Source organism: Hoplias malabaricus, chromosome 15 (genome assembly GCF_029633855.1).
Source record: "Hoplias malabaricus isolate fHopMal1 chromosome 15, fHopMal1.hap1, whole genome shotgun sequence".
NCBI classification, from domain to species: domain Eukaryota; kingdom Metazoa; phylum Chordata; class Actinopteri; order Characiformes; family Erythrinidae; genus Hoplias; species Hoplias malabaricus.
The window spans coordinates 18764871-18792635 of NC_089814.1; the positions used below are offsets into that span (position 1 = coordinate 18764871).

At 39.0% G+C, this 27765-nt stretch overlaps 1 protein-coding gene and 1 non-coding gene across 2 annotated transcripts; both read right to left on the bottom strand.

Annotated features, from left to right (window-relative positions):
• Nucleotides 1-103: 103 nt before the first annotated feature.
• On the bottom strand, nt 104-175 carry trnad-guc (transfer RNA aspartic acid (anticodon GUC)). The gene has a single exon. It is a non-coding gene; the product is annotated as a tRNA-Asp (tRNA).
• Nucleotides 176-1601: 1426 nt separating this feature from the next.
• Nucleotides 1602-27575, bottom strand: zgc:152891 (uncharacterized protein LOC767741 homolog). The gene is made up of 14 exons (XM_066646119.1): nt 27424-27575; nt 26564-26777; nt 22629-22710; nt 21052-21141; nt 20781-20896; nt 20488-20660; nt 19070-19213; nt 17353-17556; nt 17120-17206; nt 5552-5721; nt 5348-5469; nt 4946-5046; nt 4387-4557; nt 1602-3748 (listed from the first exon to the last, which is right to left on the bottom strand). Exons 1-14 carry the CDS (start codon nt 27568-27570, stop codon nt 3569-3571), a joined length of 2001 nt encoding a protein of 666 aa, XP_066502216.1. The 5' UTR covers nt 27571-27575; the 3' UTR covers nt 1602-3568.
• Nucleotides 27576-27765: the final 190 nt, after the last annotated feature.

Below are 27765 nucleotides of genomic sequence, written 5' to 3' on the forward strand. Positions count from 1 at the left end.
AAATGTTTAATAATGTAACATTACATAATGAGTATAGTGTGTGTATCATTTTTCTGTAATATAAGACACCAACATTTATTTTAAAATGTGAAAAACGATTGATCTCCCCGTCGGGGAATCGAACCCCGGTCTCCCGCGTGACAGGCGGGGATACTTACCACTATACTAACGAGGAGAGCGTGACCGCAGATACCGACAACTCCTCCCTTAAGAGAAACAAAGACGGGATTCCATAAAAAGTGTGATCCCAGGAGTATAAAAACCTCACACTGTACACAATATGCAATATTCGCCACACGTATGTGGCGCTGTTGTGCATTGACGAAAAGCTACGGAAGCCGCTTGCACTACACGGTAAAAAGAGAACACACACGCCAAGATCTTTTACTTGACATGATAAGCGTGAATGAATGAGTACGATGACATATCCGCACACCGCATACATTCATGTATAAAGTCTCTAATACTTTGCTTGTCTCAGTCCAGGCTAAATATATTTTAGGAGTTACATCTCCGACGTCCTACAGCACAGATTCGTTCGTCGCATAAATTTGCAGAAACTTTCCACATCGATTCAGTGCTCAGTAGCGCTAATTTTGCTTAGTCCAACCTCAGCGTGAAATCTTAAACTTTAACATAAATAGTGCCGATATAAGCTAACTTAAAATAAATATAAAACATTTTTCCTAGATATCATATTACTCGAGTGCTTAAAAGTCTATGAAATTACAATTTTCTGGGTTCAGGACGATGCAGGCATTAATTTAATGTAAACTGATATAATCTGAACAGGTGAATGAAGAAAAATATTTTCATCTCCTCAAACATATTTTAAATTAACTGAGACCTTTATTAAGGAAAATAAACTAATACACGACCACTGAGAAAAACAATAGTAGGCCTTATATAAAATTACAAAATGTTGACACTGGATATTTGTCTAATTTCAAAAAGTGAAAATAAAAGAAAGTACAATGAAGAAAAACCTGTAAATTAGACTGAATGGAAAAGAGCTAAAATGTGACATCTAAATATCTGTTTAAAGACGGGTGTCTGCTGAGAAAACGCTGTGCGAATTGTCATAAAAATTGATGGGATTATTTTTTAAACATTTCTGTTAATACATATATTATGCAGGCATATTAATATTATCCTGGCATGGCAAAATACTTTTCAGTGTAGAGTTCTGTCATGCCAAATCTACAATGTGTTTTCTTTGTGCCAGAATTTTGACAGATCTCTGCAAATTAACTGCAGATAAAGCCAGCTTGATGACAACAATTTCCCTGACATATTTCCTATTCCCAGGAACCTATGCACATTGAACCCTATTAGTGCACTTGCTGTTAATGGTTCGGTGGCTCTCTGGCTAACCGTTATACATTGTTGTCCAAATAATTAGAGTGATTAAAAATAAATCAATTAAATAATGAAAGTGGAATTAAAGAAAGAAAAAAAATTAAGGAGAAATATAAAAACAAAATAAATAAATAATTTAATATGGGACATAAAACCAAAAAAAAAAAAAAAATAAAACATTATAAATAAAACATTTAAAAAATTTGTGCATTTATTTATTACTTAACATATTTATGTCTGTATTATTATTATATTTTTTATTAATTCATATATTAATTTTTTTAATGTTTTTCTGTATTTATATTTTCAACATTCTTTTTATTGACTTATTCATTTATTTATTCTTTTTCATTTATTTATTTCCTTCTCAATATATACTAATGAAGGGGCATGTTTTTCATCTTCAGGCTTAGCCATTAAATCCAGAACAAAGCAGTTCATTCTAATTGAAATGTCAGAGAGCACAAATGAACATAAAAGGAAGCTAATATGTCTTTGGCAGCTACTGTGGACTGAGTGTGCTGCTCCTTCTCTGGGAGCAGAAGCACTAGGTAGAGAGAGCAGTGCCCCCCGCAACTCCATCCCAGGGAGCAGAATAAACATGTGGAGAGAGTTGTCTTTCCCACACACAGTTAGTCCTGGTGTTCCACTGAGTTATGGGTATATTAAAGGTCTCAGCATAATTCTCTCTAAACGAGCTTTGCAGTGTCGCATACTTTCTGAGATTTTGCCTGACCAATGAAAGGCTTTGATGCGTGAATATGTCTGTGGAGTTTGCCCAGCTTTAGTGTGCACAACATCACATTGCAAGACATGTATACTTGATCTATGGCATTGATCAACCAAGAATGTTTAGGTTCCAGACATTGAAGGACAGCTCCATTATTATCATAAAAAGCAAGGAAAAACTGAAAAAAAGTAATACATTGGGAAATGAATGAATTCAAATAGTAAATAGTAATAGAAAAAAATACATAATGATAAAACACATAATGATAGTAAGGAGAGAGAAAAATTAAACTCAATACACATGCAGGAAACATTCATTATCTGTAACCGCTTATCCACTTCAGGGTCGAGGTTGATCCGGAGCCTACCCAGAATCACTGGGCTAAAGGTGGGAACACACCCTGGAAGGGATGCCAGTCCTTCACAGGGTGTTCTCTGGGTTTTTTAAATGTATTTTTTTATTTTATATATTTTTTTATTATCATTATTTTTGGAGAAAATTTATTTTATTGAACCATTTATTTATTTATTTATAGTTTTGGCAGGTTTTGTCCTCCATAAAGGATCAGCTGCGTCCCAAACTGCTTACTACTAAAATGTCAAGAAACGACAATTGGACGTCAGTTTATTAGGAGTGCACCTACAGTATCTTTGAATAAAATCAATAGTGAAAGACTTTTTAATTCCTCATTTAGCCTTGACAGCATTTATACCTAAAGCAATCATGCATATTGAATTTAAATCTTTGTAGTATTTTTTAATTTTCTATATTCTATAATTGTTATGTATGTTATGCTAATTTTCATAAAATTTACCTTAAATTTGAATTCACACCATGTCCACGGCCTGATCTTGCCTTGTGCCCAATAATTCTTGTTTGAATCTGGACCCACTGTGAGTTACAACAGGATAACATGGCTACAGAAAATGAGTGAATGGACGAATGTAATTTTTATTTAGTCTTAATGTTGCCGGGAAAAATGAAGAATCAAAATAATAATGATTAAAAAATAAAAATAATATCTTAATATTAATGTTCATTTGGATATCTGAAGCCCTACTAACCCATAGACCATGAAAAAAGTAAGCCATGAAAACACAAGAAAGCATGAGATAAAATGAGTTGTTCTGATATCATGCTGCTTCTTACGTCAAGGGCAGAGACTAGAACTGTCCTGCCTTTATTCCTGAGTGTCACACAGCTCTGGATTGAGAATGCAAAGACAGCTAACTGCAGCAAGACAAACATAACCAGTAGAGTGGAACAGGAGTACTGAGCCAAAGAGTGAAAACAAAAACACAGAAGAAAGAACATTTCTTTAAAAAACAGCTTTGTGTCATTCATATCTCATGCGGCATACTTCCAATTAAGTGAGCTGTGACTCATTATCATTTACAGTTGCTCACAGCAGTCATTCTGAACAGGGCTGTTTAGAAAGTGTGAGAACAGTGCTATCTTGTTCCCTTTAAAGTAAGGCATTCAGATAGCCACACTATTTTCAATGTTCCTTGGGGAGAGATAGGGGTAAGGTAACTCTATTTTGCTGTTCCTCTTGTTGATGTCCTCAGCTATGGCCCTCAGTTCTTTGAGTACATTTTCCACAAGTTTGCAAAGATCACTGCTCTTGAAGTATTGCTCACGGTAATGACACAAAGGCACCTGAAATGGAATCAAGAGTGGAATGAAAAGTTGTTTATACTATTTTAGTAGCATGTGAATTTATAGGCTTGAAATAAAAATCATTTTATAGAAATAGGTCAATGTAATAAAGAACAAAGGCTATTTTTGGTACATTTGATGTAAACTTTATATAAAAAAACATATCTCCAGTAGCATAACAGGGTCAAAATTTGGGGAAATGTCTATATAACCACGAGTGTTACACTAATTTCATCATCGCCATTATGTATTAGGTCAGTGCTTCTCCATCATAGTCCTTTCCAATGGCCAATATTAATTTTTTTTTTTTCTTTCCCTAAATAGGCTCAGTAATGGTTTCAGATTTCTAGGAGTGAGGCCGTAGAAATCCACAACCATGTTTGAAAGCTACTGTTAAAGATCTATGAGTATCATGCATCATAGCGATTCCTAACAGTAATACTTAATGGTAATAAAGAGATCTGTGTTTTATTATGGATCATACAGACCCTGATCATCTCACATACAGTGGTGTGAACCCAGTCTCTTCTCTCACACAATGTAACAGAAAAGAATTGTAAAAATGTTGCCTGTCCACTGACAGATATTTACCATCAGCCACAAACTCTAAGACAGAAAAAACTAATGATTAATCTCACATAGTCTGCAGCAGGCTGTGACAGCATCAAGAGTATAGTGAGAACGCTGCAGGTGGAGTTAACATCTGGGAGAAAAGACAGAAGGTCCTCCTCGGTCACTGAGCCTTTCACCTGAGGAGGAGGGCGGACCATGGCAGCTGGGCAGTTTGGCATCCATAAGTTAAAGTCCACCTGAATGTTGCCAGTTAAATCATGAACAGAATTAATAAGTTAGAGTTCAGTAATATATTACAATTACACTTTCACATGAGCAATGACAGATGCATTCTCTCACAAGTGTTTATCCTGATAGTGAAAAAAACCGTATCCAAGTTGGAAAAGCCTTAACCAAGCAAGGTAAGAAATAGTGTGAAATCTTGATTGATTAGGTTATATTGTACACATTTATTAGAGCAAGATATTCTCCAATCAGTTACTTTTGGGAATGCTACAAACCTTTGCATTTTCATGTCTTATTACCTTACATTACTGGCAATGAATTAGTAAAAATAGACCCAATTAATTGACATTTTTATTCTGATGTGAGCTCTGCATCTACACTATAACACACAGGACACACCTGTGAAAAGTTGACAGCTGCATGCAGTGCTGAACAAGAGAAAATCACCATGGTGATGAACTTGCTTAGTTCTGCAGTGGTTTGAAAAGACTGTGGAAAACCTGGAGGAAACAATTCACTGAAGGACTTAGACATGTTAAGCAACAGGTATTGAGTCAGGCACATTCAGGAAATAAAGCTGCACCAATCATATTGCTAATATTGTTGTAGGTGCTTATTTAAATTGATATTTAAAATGATTATGAAACCATAGGAACATGCAAAATTAAACCAGTTAAAATACACAATTGTACAGAAAACATTGTCAGATATAGATATACATTATAGATAGAATTATATATACTTTATTAGTAGCATTAATATACCCATACAGATATCTACTGTCATATTTTAGTATTTTACCTGTGTGAGAGAAGCAGAGGAGACCCTCAGTGAAGATTTCTTGGATCCAACACTGTAACTCACTGTCCTGCTGAACCTCCTGGTCACAGCTGTAATAGAGATCCACCCAACTCACCACAAACCTGCCAAGAACATGTGTCATGAACATTTCAAGATTCAATTTATATTGGTGGCACATTAGTAAATTAAAGTCTCTTAAAGCACCTGTGAAGGGCATTCCACACCCTCAGCGCATCTTGTGCATAGTAACAATTAGGCAGTTTATCCAGTCCTCTGTCTTCCAAGTCATCCGGTACACACATTGAAGTGTAGTGCAGATTATTCATGCCCCGAGCAAGTAGAAGAGGCGCTGCCTTCAGACCACAGCCTATGGCCTAATGTGAATAGGATTAATTTAATTATATAAATTTTGAAGAAAACATCATCACTGACAAGAAAAAGTTTGTAACTCCAAATTGTCAGTTTTACAAGAGAAAAATTATACTGTTAAATATTAACACTTAAACTGAGCAGGCCTAGAAATCTGTATATTGTCAAAGGAAAACATTTTGATGGAAGGAGAAATGATCCCTACAGTACTTGAGAGACCAGTGAACAGTGTAGATAGATGGTGTAGTGCAGTGTAAAATTATACTGAGCAAGCTGTGGGAATAAATGCTGAAATGCTGAAATGCTGAAGGCTATTAATAGCATTGATAGATCATGTTTGCCAGGGAAGTTGAAATAGTCGTGTCTGCAGTTTGGCTTATTGCCTCATACTAGATGGCCATAGACAGTTTATAAAGTTTCAATCACAGAAGTAAAGAAGACGGAATGGGTTATTAACAAGGCCATAAGTATGGTATGGTATGGGAGAGGGGTACTGGAGTTACCACTCACAAGTTTAGTTGAGGAATTTAAATGGGCAAAAGTGAGTCACAAGATGATTTTGTCAGGATCGAAGGATGCAGCGGTGAAAGTAGCAGTGCCAGTCACTAAAGCAGGAAACAAGTGAAATCCGCAAGTGGCCATGCAGGTAGCCAGGAGTTCATTAGAGCTAAGGGATGTGTAATTGGTCAAGTGCAACATGAAAAAGCAGGCCTTGGGTCAGGTCACTCACGGAAAGCTTTTAGTAAGGCCACATCACCAGAGAGAAGGCAAATGATGACTTGATTTATTTGTGAGCAGGAGGAGGAGAAGTGCACAACAGCAGCGTTACAAACAAAACAAGGCTTCTCCATTCATTGGGAGAATCTAGAGAAGCGGAAGGTCACTTGGCAAGAGCTGTGGGCGATGGAGGCAAGTCGTATTAAGTTTTTGTTGGGAGCATTTTATGACGTCTTTCCAAAGCCACAAAATCTTGGACAGTGGGTAGGTAAAGACCCTGGATATAGATTACATATGTCATCTACAAAGAGGTCCCAGAATGCACTGCGTTAACTACACTGAGGCCAGATATGGTGCTGTATCCTGAAAGTAAATGGATAGTTTATTTCATGAAGTTAACAGTTTAATTTGAGGATGCAGTTGATCAATGGCCCCCCCCCCCACCAAATTGATTGTGCTTAATAGTCATTGTTAAACATATTTGCTCCAAATTGCTTCTCTGCACAAAACATAAAGCAGCTTCCTGCAAGAAAAAGTCTAAAACTTGCACATTTGCTCTGCAAAAATGGCACATTTAACCCCTCATCTCTTAAGTGACTGTTGTGAGCTTGCTTTGAGAAATTCCCATCATAATTTCTTGTTTTCCCTTTGGAAGTTGTGGCTTGAGAAAACTCATCACTCGCTGTACGTTTAATTCTCACAAACTTGTCCATCTTTAGCTAGCAGTGCTCAAACATGCATAGCTCATTTGCCTTGCTGTGCCCCCATGCAATAGCTCCATGCCCCCAATTTCGCATATCCAGTGGCCTTGAGGTTTCCATTGATGATGAATGGCCCCACTATCTTTGTACCCCATATACCACACCATACCATCAAGATGTGCAGCACCTGAAACAATGGATACTGGAAGCCTGTGCTAGCATTTCTCCTGCGGTGTTGCTATTGTAGTGGAGTATGGACAAATATGAATACCGAAGACAGATTTGGACAGATTGAAATGAAGAAATGAAAAGTTTTGAATTAAAACTTCTCCAGTCTGAATAGGACCTTTCCTCTGCGACCAAGTCACATTCCAGAGGACTGTTTGTACATGCGGGGTTGAAGGACTTTACAACCACGCACACACACATAAGATCAAACACTCTCCAGGGCATCTGGATCCCCCGACACCCCTAACCTCTTCAGGAACTCGAGATAACCGATTTTATAATACTCTTAAGAGACAGGAACCTCAAACAAAGAAGAGAGCCTTTACGGCCATTTATGACAATGGCACCTAAATGTCGGCTCCTTATCTCGAGCCCACTAAACAGGGCCAACAGATGTTTAAACCAAAAGTGACCTCGAGTGAACTCCCGGGAATCATCAACCAAAACATGGATCAACAGCGACACCAAATGGACACTGGCGAAACTACGCCTCGCTCGGTGTCGCCGGAAACCATGACGGAAAATAGTCGAACTCTGAATTATTTGTGTGTTAAACAAATGTATTGATGTCACTTTCTGTACCCTCAGATGAATGCCTACCTCCTAATGAAATGTGTATATTGTGGACTGTTTCTATCATGAAGAGAAATCCTACCTCTGAATAGGACTAAACGAATTAATATTCTTTCCCAGCATAGCATCATAAATGAGACGTAAAGATGAAACCTTATGTGACTGTCTGATGTTAATAGTCCAATGTACTCATTGTTATATGTTGATAACGGGTATAAGAATTTTGATACGAGAAATTCATATTCTTTATGTGTGAATCAATGATTCAAACCCTCTTCGACTCCCCCTAGCGAGAGTCACGTGAGACTGAATTTGTGTCCAATCAGAAAGAGGACTCCTCCCGTTAAGGCGTGACCGCGCCAGCCTTGAAAAGAGAGAGCAGCCCAAAGCAGTTCAGTTCGAAGTTCTGAAGAGTTGCAAGGACTCTACAGAAGTAACGGACCACGAAAGAAAGCTGGAAAGAGAGGACGCCGACGAGAAAATTTTGAACAACAAACACTCTCTCCTCCACGACGACGACGAAACAAAGGAAAAACTCAGAGACTTCATTTAAAGCTTACGAGAGACGTCTCGAAATTAGCTAAGAGTATGAAGTTTTACTAATACGTCGAGTAATTTGAATATCTTTCTTTTCTTTTAATCATGTTTATGTCTTATAACCCAATCTAAGTTTAATCTCACGACTGATCGAAGCAGGTGAACTTATTCGTGGCCAGAGTAAGGAAACACTGCCGATACACCAGGAAGTCTTAGAATAAGTGAGTTTATTGAAGCGGCTTCAGTTCCGGAACTGCAGCAACCAGCGGAACTTTCGTCCAAACGTCCATATAGTTGGACGCTCCCACTCACGACACTGAGCCAGAGGATTCTGCCGCCGGCGTCATCACGCTCCGAGTACGCCAAGGCGACTCAACCGACGAAGAAAAGCCTCCATGCGGACTCAGCCTGGAAACTTCTGAGACCGCGAAATCAAGCAAGACGCCATAACTCCCAGGACCTCAGAGAGCCTTTGTACGCAACGAGTGGTGAGAATCGACGAAAAGTAAGCTAAACTTATGCATTTCCAGAGCTGAACACCGAATTAAGTTCTTGATAAATTCTGTATTAATTAAACCTTAGCTAGTAACTTTAGTCACAAGTCAGAAGCGCCTAGCTCACCTTTAAGCTCGAATCAGTTCCCCCTGCCGGACACCGTGAGATTACAAGGTTGTGCTATGTAATTAAATACTTCTCTTTATTAATAAAACTCTCATTATTTGAAATCACAGTGTTTACAATTTGTTTATTAATTTCCTGAAAATCCTGACGGACTCATTTAGCATGATTATTATTCATTCTCAAACTAATTATTAACGTTTTAATTGCTTAAGCCAATTATAAACTTTAATTAATTTCATTAAGTCAAATATCAGATATTGGAGGTGTTTGAATAAGGTCAAGGCTATAAAACAAATTATAAAATTATATGTATATATTTGTGGTGTACCTTACTACACTACACTATCAATGTGTGAAGAGTGGGAGAAGAGGGTTGCATTGACAATTCAACACAATGGGCAGCACTTTGAACACATTTTATAAGTGGTCAGGAACTTGTAAATAACAAAAACTTGATAAAAACCAAGCACACCATTGTTTTTCTTGTGAAATTCCCAATAAGTTTGATGTGTCACATGACCCTCTTCCCATTGAAAAAACAAGGGTTGGATCCAAAATATCCGACTTCTTGAAAACCATTCCCATTTTACTAAGGTGTATCCATATAAATGGCCAACCCGGCATATTGTACATCTTCAGTTCATTATAGTTTGGTCTTAACCTCATGACAAGTCTTTAATCATGTTTATTTATTATGGACATTTTAAGTTGTATTTGTAATAAGGGGATTATTCATAGACTAGTATTTCTAATTGTATTTGTTTATTATCTCTGTGTAGAATACCCCACCCACTTCTGCTTACATGTGGAGACCTGTACCAGATTAATATTAATGGACAAGTCAAATGAAAAACAATTTCAAGTTAAATCCTGGACCTGAATATTATCTCATTTTATCTCAACTCATCTGAACATATATAATTGTTGTCCTGACCCGACCCCTGAAGTGATTGTTAATATACATAGAAACCAGTTACAGTCATTAATATAGCAACAAATGTTTGAATAAACTAGAGATTGGAGATTGGAGAGATTGGAGACTCTGTGTCTTTAGTCCTCTGATTTCTCCTCGGGCCTGAGAATCGGTCTTCCTTCCTTGGTTGAACTTAGTCAATTGCCATAACAAGTTGGGGGCTTGTTGTCTGGGATATCTCGTGCATCTGGAGGTCTCCGAGTGGAGAAAAAGTTGGGTTGAAAAACCTTAATCCAGCCAACCACAAGAAGCCTCCCAGAAGTGGGGAGGTGGCTCCGCTGCGAGTCCACCGATGCCGCTGATATTGAACTTGGCATGGGACACCAGGAGGGAACACCAATCCAACCGTGGTAAGGTGTTGATGATATTTATGTTTCCAGAGCTGACGAGCTCCTAGGGCAGGACATTATATTGAGTAAGTTGCCTTTAGAAGTAGTCTGCTAGAGAGAAACATACAGGTGACGTCAGATTTGTTTCTATGGGAGAAACAAGAACAGTTTCTATGGGAGAAACAGAAAGCAGTTTCTAAGGGTGAAACTAGAAGTTTATCAACTTGGGGTTGATAAAGTACAGGTGTTGTTACAAAAAAACAGCACGGACGCAGATTCCTGAAAAGGATAGGATAAATAAAGCTGCCTCACAGTACAGACACTTGTGACATGAGTATGGTTTAGGTAGTGTGAGACAGATGGCAGAGTAGGTTAAAATGGGGTTTCCTGTGGGAGTAGGTTAAAATGGGGTTTCCTTCTGTTCTGGCTCCGACTCGGCTTCCTCCGAATACGCCTCCTGGTTATCGTCCGAAGATTGACTGGGACCTGGATGTGTGTCCTCAACTAATTTCACCTGCACCACCTCCACCTGCACCTCTGTCCACTGTAGCCCAGCTGACAGCACAGTCAGTTGCAGCAGCTGATGCTGAGCACACAGCCACAACAACAGTTGAAGCATGCAGAAGGGGCTGTCGGGGAGACGGTTAAGACCAGAGAAACAACACAGTTTCTTTGACCACATTTCTAAAGATGACCGCAACAGACATCAACCCAAACTGAAAAAGGAAAGAAACCTCACCATTGAGCATGAAGCTCCGTTCCCGTGATGCAGAAAGTGAAGTTCTGGGCTGATGGAGGCAATAGAGCAGTTCAGCATGCCGGTGCTGGAAGAGCCTATGGGTGACGGTGTAGGACACATGTTTGGGCCTTGGACTTTTGCTGAAATCAAAGAGGTAGCAGCTTCCCTCCCCGATGTCAATGATGGGGGAGAGGAATTCTGCAAACGTCTCAAACAGTTCTGTGAATCTTTCCATCCGAGCTTGCATGAGCTGGGAAGAGTGCTGGTGGTTCGGATGGGAGTGGACTGGACTAAAGTGCAAGGGGACCTCATGACTGGCCCCAAGAGGAATAGGTGATTTCAAACGGAACCCAGATGAATCTGCCAAGTCCTATCTCTCCAGGCTCTTGGAGGTGATCAGGAAGCACAGAGGAGGAGGACTCCCAACAGAGGTTTGGGAGACCACTAATATAACATCATGAGAGAGTCATCTGAAATATAAATGTGTCTGCGGTTTGCTTCCAGACTTGTGTGCTCATGTGGAAACGCATTGCTTGTGGAAAGGTTTGCTGCACATGCAGAAAAGATTTTGAACAGCAAGAAGAAGGAAGAGTGTAAACTGGCAGAGGCTCAGCTGTCTCTGTGGAAACAAGTAGCTGGTAAAGACCCATGAAGGGGTTTTCGCCATGGTCGAGGACAAGAACTGCAGGCAGTAAATTCTGAGATTAATCCTGAAATTCATCCATGTCACACCCTTGTCCTCTTGTCTGTTTTCCCCGCCATGTGCTCATTAAGCACATGGCTCTGTTTGTTATTGTTCATGTCTTCACCCTGGTCCTGCCTTTGTTCCTCTTCCTTGTCAGTGTCCTCATCATTGTCATTATAATCCTGCCCTCTCGTTAGCTGTCCCAGGTGTTCCTTGTCTGTGGTGTGCATTTAAGTTCCCTTGTCTCTGCATGTGTTTGTTGGACAGTCCTCATTTGCTTGTCTGGCTCTGAGTTGTTTGTCTTGTTGGTTCCTCAGTCTCATCCCTATCAAGTTGGTTTGGGTCTCTCTAGACTCTTTCTCTAGTCTTTTCCTTGGTATGTCTGTCTGTTTCCTTCTTTTCCTTTGCTGTGTGTGCTTGGTTTGTCTTTCTCTCTGGTCTGTTAGTGTTTCCTGTGCTTTGTGTAACTTATGGTTTCTGTCTCTAGCCTATTAGTTCTCTTTGTCTAAGTATCCTGTTGTGTGATCCAAGTCTGTCTGTCCTTGTTTTGTTATCTTTTGTATGAATAAAAGTATTTTGTATAATAGCGAGTGTGTCTGCCTCAATCAGTCCGCGCAATCCTGACAATCCACCCTCTCCAGAAGTTCCAAATCAGCACATCGTTTTATCCCAGGTACGTGCTAAACCTGTTAACAGCACTTATTTTTCTGTGATCGATTTAGCGACTGTGTATTTCGGTGCACCCTGAAATCCAGTACGGGTTGGAATTTTTAAGGGTAAATTGTGGACATGGACCCGGTTGTCTCAGGCTTATACAGAATCACTGATCATTTTTAATGCAGCCCTTAAGGCTGATATGAGGATATCTTTTTCCAAGAGGCAGGTGCATATTTCTGGAGGTGCAAAACTGGCGATCCTAGCCTCTAGAGATATCATGGTAAAACTGATGTTGGTGGTTCAACATGAGGTGTTGTTAGAACAGGATACATGTAATTTGTCAGCTGCATGCTGGTTATGACATCATGCCTTGTTTCTTGAACTGCTGAATTTTACTATTCAGTGTTGCATTTATGACAGCCGTCTCTCAGGTCTGCTCCTTGAGACATGCTTTAAGAGATATTCCAATTCATAGTGCTGATCTTAATTTGTTTGTTGATGGGTTAGCATCCCATAACACTTGTGGAAAGAACCAAGTTAGTTTTGCTGTTGTCTCTGCATGAGGGTGTGTTCGGGCAGGTTGCCAGATTCACCCTCAGCTGAATCATTGGCTCTAACAGAGGCCTGTAAACTGGCTGAGGGTAAGAGTGCAAATATCTGGCTTATTCCTGTGTTCATGGTTTTTCTAATGATGTGGTAATACAGGAAGTTTCTTACATTTACATGTACATACATTGATCATATTTTACTGGTGGCTTTATTGACAGCAATTCTTTTGCCCAAAGCTGTTGCTGTGATTAAGTGTCAGGCTCACATTTAAGATATTTCAGAGATTGTTAGGGGCAATGCCCTCACAAACACAGCAGACAAGCATGCCGCTCAAAATGACCCAATTTTTCTGCTCTTACAGGAAGTGTGTTCCAGCCCGTCTTTCTCACTGAACTCACTTCTCAGTCCTCAGATGCATACTGCTTGACATAAAGATGGCTGTGTTTTCAAACCGGAGTATGACAGGCCTTAGATGGACCATGTCTGCCCTCTGTGTTTTTCAATTATCAGTTTTCATTCAGAAATGTTTTGATGTGCCTTATTTGCATCCAGCATAATGCAGCATGAGGGATTAAAGTAACACCAGGGGCACATGCTTCACCCAATGAGAAATTTGAACATTTACAGATGTGAGGGAAAAGATGTATTATTTGGTGATAGTGGACGTTCTCCAAATGGGGGAAATGTACCAGAAAGCAAGAAGTGCAGGCTTTAGCAAGAGTCTTGGTGCACATTATTCCACATTGGGGTATTCCCTGACACATTGGCTATGACAACGGGCTAGTCTTCATTAGTACAGCAAGCAAGCTCCAACATCACAAAGCAACAATAATTCTGTAAAGCAAACATGAATGTTTTTTTTTTTAGTGTTAATGTGATGTTATTTGCACTAACATTCTAAAAAAGGCTTTTTCAAGTTTTAGGCTATCTCGGCACGGAGACCATACGATCTGGTATTAATCTTTGCTGTTACAACGGCTATTAATTCATCATGTTATGTTTGTATGAGCGCTTGGGAAGTTCCCACTGTCATGCCATTTCCTTACAATGCTACCACATGTGCCAAATGTGAGATACATGAATCTAGAGCCATTAAAGATACGGTGTCTATTACATGACAATAAAAGTAAAACGTTTGAGGATGAAGACATCTTAGATCAGTCAATGAAGGAAGGTTGTGTCCTAGAGATTGTGTGCTGGCAGCAGCCTCTAAAGTGTTCGATTACTCAGTAAACCAACGTGCATGTCCTACATGGTTAAAATTATTCTTAATGTTACCCCCTACAGGGATGATTGAAAATCCAGATAACTACACTGACAATTTGGAAGCTCCCTATGAGTGTTACACAAGAAACTTGTCAAAAAAACATAATGTGAGTAGTAGCGAATCGCTCTCCCCCTTGCTTGATGGAAGTGGGACATTTTCCAAGGCATTGTTCTATCATGGGTTAATGAAAATTAAAGGGTGTTTCGACAGGGTTCTGATTACATAGCTACACTTCAAAACATATATACTCTCTACCCTCCACGTTATATGCATTTGGTGACTCAGTGGAGACCAAGGACTGATATATTTTGGCTATGGCCACGGAGGTCGCCTTAGAGCAACCCTTCCTTCAAATTGGACTGGTACGAGTGCACTAGTCACGTTGGCAGAGCAGACACTTATTTTCCCTAAATTCAAATGATCTGATCTTACATCTAAAAAGGTACTTCACAGACACAAAAGAGATTTCATGGGGGACCATTTAATTTATCTGGGTGCTATCAGCATTCCAAGGGGAGTCCCTGATGAATTCAAAGCGCAAAACCCTATAGCAGCTGGGTTTGAGTCTGTTTTCGTATGGGTTACGGTCAACAAAATCGTGGATTGGATACATTTCATATGGTACAACAAACAACGTTTAGCCAACATGACTTGTGACACATTGAAGGTTCTGGGAGAACAACTGCATTATGCTTCAAAAATGACATACCAAAACCGACTCGCCCTTGATATGATCCTGGCTGAAAAGGGAGGGGCGTGTCGTATGTTTGGTGACCACTGCTGCACATTCATTCCTAATCACACAGGAGCAAATGGGTCATTTACTAAAGTTATGGGAGAACTGACAGCTTTCACTACTGAGTTGCATGAATTTTTTAGCATAAATGATGATTGGATGGTATGGTTTGATTCATATTTTGGAAAATGGGGAGACTATCATGTAATCCTCTGGACGAGTTGCCCCTTGAAATGCCTGAGCCAATTTATGCCTCCTTGGACCAGGATTCAACTGAGGGGAATGAGTAAATAATTGAGTCATTCTATTCCTTTCATCAATATTTATTTAATTCTCACTCATTTAATCACTCAATCGGTTTACCATATTATGCTCATTTTTCAATGCATGATACCTAGCTAGTCTGAGGATGATGTTATCTTTTGCATTTTATTACTTTAGGAATGTGATGGGAAAATGCAATATGACAATGCAATAATAATGATAATCCACCAATATACTCTATAATGATTGTTATACACAGATACATCATGATTGAAGTATAGAACATATTGTGCTTAAGCTCATGACCTTAAAGTGCTTATTACATGATGTACTCAGGACACAACCCTAGAGTGGGGAGGTAAAGTGCTTATCAATGCACTTCTGTAGTTAAATTAGAGAAGTAACATCTCTAGATAGATTAGAGAAGTCTAATAAATATGTTGAAGAACATCCTGAGTGGAAAACTTGACCTAACTGTCTAGAAACATTATGCTAACAAGAGAAAACAAGACAACAGATACATGCATAGCATAAGATGCCAATTAAGGGAATGTCTGGGTTTGTGCATTGAGACATGATGTAATAACGTCTAAAAGGTACACATGATGCTTGGTGTACATGCAGAAGGGGCACATGACAGTGGGGTGTATGTGACTGGTGTCCTATATATACTGCAACAAATGTTTGAATAAACCAGAGACTGGAGTGAATACACTTAGTGCACTTAGACAATTGCCATAACAGTCAACACCTCCAAAGCACTTTAAATCACTTTCTGACTTGGTCCACTTTTTAAATGATTATTATTTTTTTTCTACTATGAGGTGTGCCTTTGGGGGTAAAACTATCACACTTAAAAGCTAACACTTAGCTTGCTCTTGCTCTTAATTTATTACTGAGTTGTTAACAGAGAGATATTTTTGCATTGCTTTGCTTTTGCGAGTGTGTTGAAGTGGACATAATTAATAAAACTGGCGAGGAACTGGCAGAGAGTCGCTGGCGAAGTGGATGTCATTAACAAAACTGGCGAACGAACTGGCCGGCTTTGTCGCCATTGGACTCGCCACTGCCACTCGTCAGTCACCGTGCAGAGATCCAATGAAGAGGAAATTTGAAAGAGTGAAAAGAACTTGAAATTATGAGTAATGGCTATGGGCGGGGCTTTGGTTCGCTCAGGAAGAGTTCAAAGCATGCACCGCGGGCCCACCTTTTTCACTTTTTTTGAGTTTTTATTTTCATTGTTGTGTGCTGTGAGGGTGGGAATAATATATATGATGCTTTTAGGTTGTTTATTGGTGTTTGGACCTAATAGGTTTTTCTATGCAGAAAATTGTGTTTCGTCAGTGCCCTCACCATCAGAATGACACACTGCAGATTTGGGGTAGTTCCGGCTGAGTCTTTGAGACCCCAGTGCTGCTTGTCGCTTGTTCATATTCCCTGATGTTTTTTTCAGGGAGTTTTAATAAAGAGTGTTAACGGCAACTATGACGCTCCACGATCTACTTGACACCGGTCGTCACAAATTATTAAATTTAAAAACAATGTCAATTCTTGTTTTAACTTAAATACCTACGTTGGAATGAGTCATGTGTACTTTCAACATATTTAGTTAAGTTGAAACAATAAGCAATTTAAAGTCAAATCAGCTTGCAGAAAATAATTCAAAGCCAAACTTTACTTAAAGTCATGAGTTGAAAGAAATAGTAATTCTAATTGGACTTAACTTAAAATTTTAAGGCAGAGAGAGAGAGAGAATGACACAGCAACCCTGAATTGGACAAGCGGTTTCAGGCTTCCACAACAGCAACAGAACATAAGGGAACCAACCTTGTCAAAAACACCATTAGCAGCCAGAAGAGAAGCTCGAGCCTGAATATTTATCTGAAGACAAGTTTTTACATGAGGCATCAGAAGCTGGAAAAAAAATCAGTGTGAAAAAGGTATATCAGTAATATAAGAAAAATCTGAATTTAAATATTTCTGAACCTAAGGATAGGTAAGATATTTTTGTATGCTCTAAATCTTTTATAGCAGTATGATTACAGTATGCTTCTGCCTACTTGGTGTAGGGGATGAATTTCTGGCAGTGTCCTAAGTGTAGCGATGCAGCACACTTCTCCTATCAGGTGAGTTTTCAGGAAGTGGGAAAGGAGCTGGTGAACCTGGAAATCTGCATTACGGACCCACATCTTTGCTAAAACCCAGTCAGGCACTGGATCTGAAGGCAGGAACACTGGGTTTTGTGGACCAGGAGTCTTCTGGAGCTAGCATCAAAGAAACAGGAGTCTCAGTTTTAAAAAATAACATCAAATTAATACTCATATCAGTCAGTTTTAAGCTGTGCAACACAATGGTTCATTTGAAAATGCATAATTATCATAAGAAACTTAGAATTCAGGGAAATGAGTGTTGACATGTGGCGGAATGTAAAATGAAAACTTTTTTCAACTCAATTGCTATGAAATGTAATGAAGTCAGTAAAATGTCACAAAACTGGAAGTAAATTACACATCCTTGAAAAGAAAGACAACAGGTTTCGCCTCAGTGTTTTAAATATTTGGGAATACTTGGGAACTCGTATCATTCATACCAGAAAAACTCGGTGTGGTGAGAATTTGGAGTTATGATTTGTTTGTAAATGAAGGAGCACTGGATTGGAACCGGGTGTGGAGTAATTCATTGTTCATTGGGGACCGCTGACACATTCATGCATGTTTTCTGGCAGTGTCCTCCGAGTGCACTACTCTGGAAAACAGCTGTTATTTTGTTATCTTCCCTGCTAGGTCAAAATTTTCCTAGTTCTCCAGCTTTGTCCTGCTTGGAGATGATTCTACTCTGAATATATTTTTCTGTGAAAGGAAAATAATGACTGCCTGTACTGCGGTGAAATTCTTAAATTTTGTGTTGAGTCTGTTGTATGTTTAAACTCTGTGTTTTTGCATTATTATTTGAATGTACTTCTGTTGGAGCAAGCCACTGTCAGGCTACATCGTGTTAAGGCTGCTACAATTGAGAGATGGTCTGAAGCTATTGCTTTTGTTAAAGACATGTTAGCTGATTTGTGAAATTGTATGTAGTGTGTTACATTCTTTCACTCATTTTCCCCTTGCTTCCTCCCTTACATGTACATCTTTGTTTCTTTTTCTTTTTTGTGTGTTATGTGTTGAAAAATTAATAATATTATTATTTTTTTAATCATATTATTATAATATTCATTCATTATCTGTAGCCGCTTATCCAGTTCAGGGTCGCGGTGGGGCCAGAGCCTACCTGGAATCATTGGGCACAAGGCGGGAATACACCCTGGAGGGGGCGCCAGTCCTTCACAGGGCAACACAGACACGCACACACATTCACTTACACACTTTTGAGTCACCAATCCACCTATCAACGTGTGTTTTTGGACTGTGGGAGGAAACGAGAGCACCTGGAGGAAACCCACACGGACACGGGGAGAACACACCAACTCCTCACAGACAGTCACCCGGAGCGGGAATCGAACCCACAACCTCCAGGCCCCTGGAGCTGTGTGACACTACCTGCTGCGCCACCGTGCCGCCCCTATTATTATAATATGATTAATAAAAACATATTCACAAAAAAAGGACAAAGAAAGTAAGACAGCGATATTGCTGTGAAGCACAACTCTTGCTGACCATCAATGTTTTCTGAAAGCTACAATTGTCCCCTTGTAGAAAATATTAACCATATTTCCAATTTTCATCAATATGAAAGTGACTTAGTAAGTGATAAAATAAATGGATACACTATACATACCTGGATGGCAATGGGTTTCAACTCTCCATGTCGGTTGTAATGCAGAAGGCAAAGTGGAGAAGCCAGGTATGTCTGTTTGCCATTGATAATATTAGCTGGCAGCTGATCCAGTATCTGGTAGTCTAGGAGAAATATAGCCCCTCTCTACGGTGCAAATACGTCACATAAAATATTATACTCACATTTAAAATATCACATGTTGACAGCAGTGTGACAAAAAGTTTCAAACTCACCCCTGATTTAGACCTTTAAGAATATGCAAAAATGCACTTTGCAGATATTTTTTAGAAGCCAAAGCTACACACTGATTTCCATACACAACCCACAAAATGTAGTTAAAATATTTTCATGTTTGGATAAAATCATATTCTGATATGTTACCATTTATTGTGTATAATTCATACTTTAATATGAAGGACCAAGAATTATATATAGTCTATAATTGCATAAGTATATAAGTAAATTAGTTAAAGCAAAATTTAATAAATAAATGTGCAAATAATTCCTTAAAAAAATAACACAATCTATATATTTGTTATGAAAAATGCATTCTTAAATAATTAAATGTAAATTACTGTATTTTATTCATTCATTCATTCATTCATTCATTTCCACACATATTTTTTCTGTGTTAGTATGTTAATAGGGTGGCCTTCCTACACTCACTCTAAAGCAGGATTGGTCAGCTTTGCCAAACCGGTACAAATTTGTGTTTGTGTATGGATAGTATTAAGGAAGAACTGGGGACCTCAGAGATGTGCAACAGCACAGTGGTTGTATTACACAGGGTAAAAACTCGCTTTTGACCAAGCTTTAATTCATGCACACCAACCATGCTTGGCAGAGTCATCGCTAGAGATTTAGGAACAATATATGAACTTGCTGGAATGGAGAACATGTATTTTTGTATAACAGATGTTATATATTTTTATACTGTCCAATTAAAAACATGTATCTCCATTTTGTCAAGTTTCTGTTTATTACGTCATTGAACACATTATTTGTCCTTCTTGTCATGTGTAAATTCCATGATGAATGGACCAATAGAAATGCTCTAAAAATACTTGTAATAAAATCTTTTTACGTTCACTTCAAAGTTAAGGTTTTTTCCTTCTCCTGTAAAGTTGTTATTTTGGGAGATACATGTTTTAATTAGACAGTGATGATATACTAGAATATATTCTGCATACATTTCCTGTCTTAAACAATGCTCCCACATGATATTTGGATAAACCACTCGGGATTAAGCTCCCAAAGCTTCCTGTGTGAGAGAATGTTTAAGTGATGTTTTTTTTTTTTTTTTTTCAGGTAGCTCATCTACCCCAGTCAAACATACCAATACATAATTTCTCATAGTTATTGCTCCTGAAGAATCATATCCAATTGAAGCTCAATGACAGACACAAATACCTACATACCTCTATCTCATGTTCCAAAGAAGAACCCACTGGCAGAAAATCACTGAGCATATCAGAAGTAACAGCTAGGTTTGGTGGGAGGTAGTGGATTTGTCTAATCTGTAGAGGATTACATCCATTAAGACACTGGTATCCAAAGAATCTATCATCTCTCCAATGAGCTTGAACATACCCTGGAAAAAAAAACAAAAAGGCAGGGAAAATGGCAGTTGTACTGGTGTAATATTATCATATTATTTGCATTGGGTAACTTTCAATGGTGGTGAGAGAAAAATCAACACTGTTAGGCCTACGGGCAATTGCATTATCTTTTCCATTGTGGGTGAACAGGATCTCCAGTTTCTCAAAACTGCTCCAAGATTCTGCTCTGTCTGTAAAGCCCCTAAGATAATTCACATTGGTGCCTGGGCTGAGAAAACAGACACAAAAATTTCACTCGTGCAAAATGTGCTACAACAAAAATGAACAACACATTAAAAATAATATAACACAATGAAAGCATGCTGACATTTCCCATCCTCTGCACATCCCTTGTATAATTGACTATATATAATAAAGGCCTACCTTTGACGAGTGTAGCTCAAATTGGGACCAAGGGATTGTATGCTGGACATGTCAATACACCGAGGGCCACCTTCAGCAAAAGTGCTCCATCTACAGTGAAAATTAAATAAAATGTTGAGCACTAATTCTCATGTGTTTGAATTACTGTGAATTCACAGTTGAATTCACTGTGCAACTGACTGCTTGACTTCCTGACTGCAAGACCACAGGCAGTACGGGTTGGCAGTAACTCATCTAGCACCATCACTCTGAATACAGGGGGCTCCCCAAGGATGTGTGCTGAGCTCCCTTCTGTTCACTCTGCTAACCCATGACTGCTCTCCATCACACAACTCCAACCTCTTCACCAAGTTTGTGGATGACACGACTGTGGTAGGCCTCATCAGCAACAACGATGAGTCACACTACAGGAGCGAGGTGAGCCAGCTGGCCTCTTGGTGCCAACACAACAATCTCTCTCTGAACACTGAGAAGACCAAGGAGATTGTTGTGGACTTCAGGAGAACTCGCACACAACATGCCCCTCTATCCATCAACGAGGCTGCTGTGGAGAGGGTGAGCAGCACCAAGTTCCTGGGTGTGCATGTCACAGAGGACCTCTCCTGGACCATCAACACAGCATCACTGGCCAAGAAGGCTCACCAACGGCTTTACTTTCTCCACAAGCTAAGAAGAGCAAGAGCTCCCACCCCCATCATGATCTCCTTCTACAAGTGGGCCATCGAGAGTATCCTGACTAGCTGTTTGTCTGCATGGTAGAAGGCCTGCACAGCATCCTGCCGCAGAACCCTCCAGCGTATTGTGAGAACTGTTGAGAAGATCATTGGTACCTCTCTCCCCTGCCTTCAGGACTTATACAGCTCCCGTCTTCCTCCTTCTATTACAATTTTTTGCACTATTGTTTACACTGCCTTGTACATCCATTATATCCTATCTCCAAATCAGGTTACTGTCTCCATTCAGTGTCCCATTGTCTCATGTATGTTTATCAGTGAGCGGCTGGTATCGTATGACCTGCACTTGTCTTCTGTTCATTTATATACATAGCTTAGTTGAATTTAGTCTATTTTTTGTTCATTGTTACTACATGGGGCGGCACGGTGGTGCAGCAGGTAGTGTCACAGTCACACAGCTCCAGGGACCTGAAGGTTGTGGGTTCGATTCCCACTCCAGGTGACTGTCTGTGAGGAGTTGGTGTGTTGTCCACGTGGGTGTCCTCCAGGTGCTCCGGTTTCCTCCCACAGTCCAAAAACACACGTTGCAGGTGGATTGGTGACTCAAAAGTGACCGTGTGTGTGTCTGTGTTGCCCTGTGAAGGACTGGCGCCCCCTCCAGGGTGTATTCCTGCCTTGCGCCCAATGATTCCAGGTAGGCTCTGGACCCACCGCGACCCTGAATTGGATAAGCAGTTACAGATAATGAATGAATGTTACTACATCTTGGAGAGGAGAGTAACGTAATTTCAAACCTTTGTATGTCCTGTACATATGCAGAATTGACAATAAAGACTCACTTGACTTGACTTGACTCTTATCGCAAAGCAAGTGTTTGAATGAGATAGTGACTACATATGTTACCTGATATACTGTTGTTTCTTCTGCAGCTCCCTGGTTCTGTGCTCTGTCAGTATTAGCAGTTTTTCTTCATCCAGCAGGCATACTAGTGGAAAAGTAAGGAAAGAAGTAAAAAAATATATTTTAAACAATGAAATCAATTGTACTGTTGCAGAGTCTCAGGTAGCTTCTGTGTTTTGTTTATTGTTGCCCTGTGCTTCTTTTGTATTTCCTTTTTATTTCCATATTAAGATATCACACACTTATCTAACATCACTGCCCAATGCCTCCTGTTATTTACACACAGGACGTAAACTTTGCATTGTGTAAAAATTTCATATCCAAAGAAAAAGCTCCAAAATCACTTGGAATAAAACATCTTTAATTTAATTTTCATTAGAATTTAAAGGATTCTTTTGGCTTTTCCTTAAGCTGCAGCCAATACTATTTTTTCTTTAAAACTGAAAGCAGTAGTATTCCCCAGTGTGGAGGGTATAAAATATTATAATACAGTATATCAGCAAACTAGTACAAACTGCAAAGTCTGACAGAATTTTTCTAAAACAAAAATGGTAGGGATTTTTTTATTTTGCGGGAGTCTTGATCTGCTAATATACCTCATGACAAACAAAAACAATTTGGAATATTGGTAAAAAGAGCTTGCAAACTTAGATAGGGTGACAGATTAACATTGGATTGGCTTTTGAAAGTTGTGAGGGCTCATTAACAAAGGCTGTAAGGAAGTGGCTAGGGGAGCCACAATGTTTAAATGGCATGGCATGATATGGGAGAGGGGTATTGGAGTTACCGCTCACAAGTTTAGATGAGGAATTTAAATGTGCAGAAGTGAGTCAATCAGGTGCTAAGGGTTTTAGCATGTTTGTTGGACAGCAAAAGGCTAGAGGTTAATGCATTGATGAGTAGCTGTAGTAATAAAAAAGTTAGCTATGTGCATGAAGGGGAATGTTTGCAAAAAAGTGTGCAATCTACAAATATTGGTAGATGGGGTGAAGCACAAGACTGGAAATTGCTGGTGGACGTAGGAACAAAGCTGCAGGTCCCAGAGAGCATTGTATTAACTACATTGAGGCCAGACATGGTGCTCTACTCGGAAAGTAAACGGAGAGTTTATTTCATAGAGTTAACGGTTCCACTTGAGGATGTCATAGATGAAGCATTGGAAAGGAAGAAGCTGAAGTACGCAGACTTGGCGGCTGAGGTGAGGGGACGTGGGTGGCAGGCACATGTAAGACCGGTGGAGATAGGTGTTAGAGGATTTGTAGCCAAATCGGCCACATCCTGGCTTGTGCAGATGTGGCCAGCTGTGAAGAAGTTATCAAAAACAGCTGAAAGGTCTAGTCAGTGGTTGTGGATAAGGAGAGCACAGATTACTTAGGGAAATGCACTATAGAGGTGCTATTGGGATTGTTGATTGGACGTAAAGTTCACATGGAACTGGTGGCACTGAGCATGCATTAACGGTGCCAGCGGGGCTAGGTACAGCCTTAATCACCAGGGAGGCCAGTGTGGATTTACGGTTGTTGATGGTAAAGGGTGAGGAAGGACTGTAAAGCTGGCTTGGAAGGGGGTGGGTATGGGATGCCAGACATCATTGTTGATTCTTCTGGAGGTGTTATAGGCTTAATTCAGCGAAACCACGCTGAACACAACGAGAGGAGGTGCCTACCTGATGACCCCTGTGAAGAGCTAGTGATACAGTAGCTGGTTTGAGTACTCGTGGACTGGGCTCAATGAGTAACTGCAGTTGTTGCTGTTCGGATCATAAATGGCCACAGTGACCTTAATGTTGAGGTGTTGGATTCAACAGGAATTTTGATGGCTGCAGATAGGAAAAAAGTGTGTGGGCCCTATGTGAAGCTCTAACGGATTGTCATAGGATATTTTACATCTTATCATACATCTTATGTATGATGATAAAATAATAATATCAGCATACTAGTGCAAACTGCAAATCTGACATAATGATTCTAAAACAAAATATTAGGGATTTTTTGTGTAAGTCTTCATCTGCTCATACACCTCATGGCAAACCAAAAACATTTGGAATATTGATGAAAAGAGCTTGCAAACTAAGACAGGGTGACAGATTAACACTGGATTGGCTTTTGAAAGTTCTGAGGGCTCTGTGACATAAAATGATTCAACAGTGAGGCTGAATTGGCTTTTTTCTTGCTGAAAAAATATCATCATTATCATAATTATCATTGTTGTGGATTTTGACACCTGTAACATAATGTAATATACCTTCATTACACTGTAGTGTAATAGAGATGTACTGTATAGCAAACTAGCAGGTAAATGTTGCTTTTTGCCTCTGTTGTTTGACAAAAACACAGCTAGTCACTATTCTCTGACAATTTCAAGTGCTAGTCTCATCGTCATTTTGCAGAAGCAACTTATTCGATCACCTATATAGACACATGACTGAGGAGATATTTTATATAGCTGCTGGGCACAGGCTAACCAGCTGTTTAATATTTGTTTGCATGTCGTCACTGTCCAAAGAAAATATCTATCTCCAAAATAGTAACTTGTATAGAAAAAGGATAAAACCACCTGAAAATTCAATGGAAGTCAATATTAAAAGATTTTACTCCAGATAATATTGGAGCATTTCTGTTGGACTATTCATAAAATTGCCAAACCATGTGAAAGACAGCTGCTGTGTTCTGATATCTGATAGCATGGTTGTAAAGCACATAAATATACAAATATATTTTGACTAGTAGACTAACTAAACAGCCAGTTTAACTAACCGTCTATCTACTCTTAACCAGTGTTCTTTATGTCTGGCTCAGTAAACCCGACTGTTCATTTCCATATAGCTGCACCTCAAAAAAGCTATTTTTGTTTTTCTATTTGTTGCTCCTTACATTGTGACAATATTTCATCTTTAATAGACAAAACAATAAGCTCAATACAATTTCACCTACAATAAAAAGTTGAGAACACTTTTGCCTTCAACTAAACTGTATTTCTCTGTAGACAGCGTCAATATGTAACTGCATTTAAATGTTTTAAAACATAAATCCAATTTTTATATTTATATGAGTAAAAATGTCACATATATATGGCTGTGTGTTTTCCATGATGGAGGACAGATGGAATTCTGGAATTGAAAAATAAAATTGGACTTCAGACATAAAGACGGTAATGCACAGAATATATGGCCTTGCAGTCTGAGTAATGTGCTGTTAGCCCTTGTAGCATGATAGCCAAGTAGCTGACATTTCCCATGCCTATTGTCAGCGTCTTCCAGTCTGAGGTGAGGCTGTAGTCAGCTGCAGGTCCGAACAATGGTCAGAGAAGGATCAGCAAATATTAGGCTGAATGTTAAATCCTTACACTATTTACCAATGTCCAGTAATGTTTTCCAATTGTAGACAACGTTTGGCTTGTATATACTGGACAAGTTTGATAAAGTTTTTAAAAATACATATAGTTTTTGTGCTACATTGCAGCAATTTCAGTAAATACACATTGATGGTAGATTTAGTATATAATTCTCTTACATCCTCTGAACACATTTTCTATTGACTGAACTTGTTGTACTGATGTTGTTACTAAAATAACAATTTTGTAAATGTTCTTCATGTTTTTGTACTGAAAATATAAAATTAAATGTATCACATATACCCCTTTAAAGTTGCAATTTCTAAGATATTGGGTGTTTGTTTATTCTTTGGGCAGTACCTAAAAATACTATGCATTAACTTACTCTGGCTTTGTTAAAAATAATTAATCCTGTTCTATTTTGCAAAATGAAAATTAATCTTGTTTAAGCGTGTTAATGGTGCTCTGATGCCTTGAGCCTTACAAAAAACCTTAAAGCCACCATTATGAATAACCAAAACTTAAACTGGCATTAAGGAATCCGAATAAAGATAAACAGTGGAAAAAGTCTTATGTATGGAGTGACACTTCTGTAAACAGCTTACCCCTGTCACTGCGGAGCTCAACATCACCATCTGCAGTGCTGATCCACTTGTTGCAGGGGAAGTGTTCCACGTCTGTAGAATCAGCTCTCTGTTTCAGCTGCACATCCAGACAATGCCAGTTGAAATTGGGAAAACCAGGACGAGCTTCAAGACGTAAACGCACAAGAACCACTCTGCCCACCTCCTTTTCAGAGTTGACCCCAAAAAAGCAAGTCTATATTAAAGAGAAGAGATGTTATTAGGTTGAATAACCCCGAAACAAACCAGTAGTGTAACTAAATTGTTTTAGTGAAATAAACTATAAAACAAAAATGATTTAAAAGTACCACAAGGATCCACACACATCATCATTCTCACTCTATCAAGCAGCCCTTTTCAGAATGGCTGGTTTTAGTGCATGTTCCTAAAGTATAATGAGCCACTGCTCAACCCTGAGTGCACAGCAGCAGGAAGTGAGTCACAAAAGCTCTTATTTTTGCCATTTTTGGTTCAGTTCTCTCAGGTTTTCTATTCTAGTTGTGTTATAAGTGGGTTAAAACCCACTTTTAGTACTATACTGAATGTTCAGTTGCACTGAAACATTGATTTACATTGTTTTAAATCATAAATGTCCACTTTAAGGACCTTGTTTTAAAAAGTTAATAGACATCCATATACCAAAAAGATTATTGGTATAATTATATTGGATGAGTTCCTCAAGGCTGCCTTAGACTTTGTTAAATGCAGTATAAAGATCTATCACAAAAATATAACTATAGAACGTCACCTGCCATCCTGCAAGTTATGCCATTTGCTTGAATCATGACAGTTTTAGCTTGAAATATCTATGAGGAAATAATTATTTTAAAAATCATCCTTACTGAGCCAGGTAGGAGACATTGTCCATCTGGAACCATTCGAGCTGGTGTGCATTCGCCTTGAGAACCAATCAGTGTGACCCAAAGTGTGTTGTATGATCCTGAAAGAGGTCCTGGTGAGGTTCGAATAATCACATGAAATCCCTCCATCTGATGTCACATGAATATTTCTAGAAATATCAAATGCATTAAGTTAACCTATAGGCATGGTCATTTAGTAAGAATCAGTTACATACATGTGTGATGATTTGATCTGGCAGGTGTTAAATACATTTATGGGGATTACTGTATGATTGCTTCAGCAAGTTAGGATTCGTTGAAAGATATGTATTTTTTCATAACCTA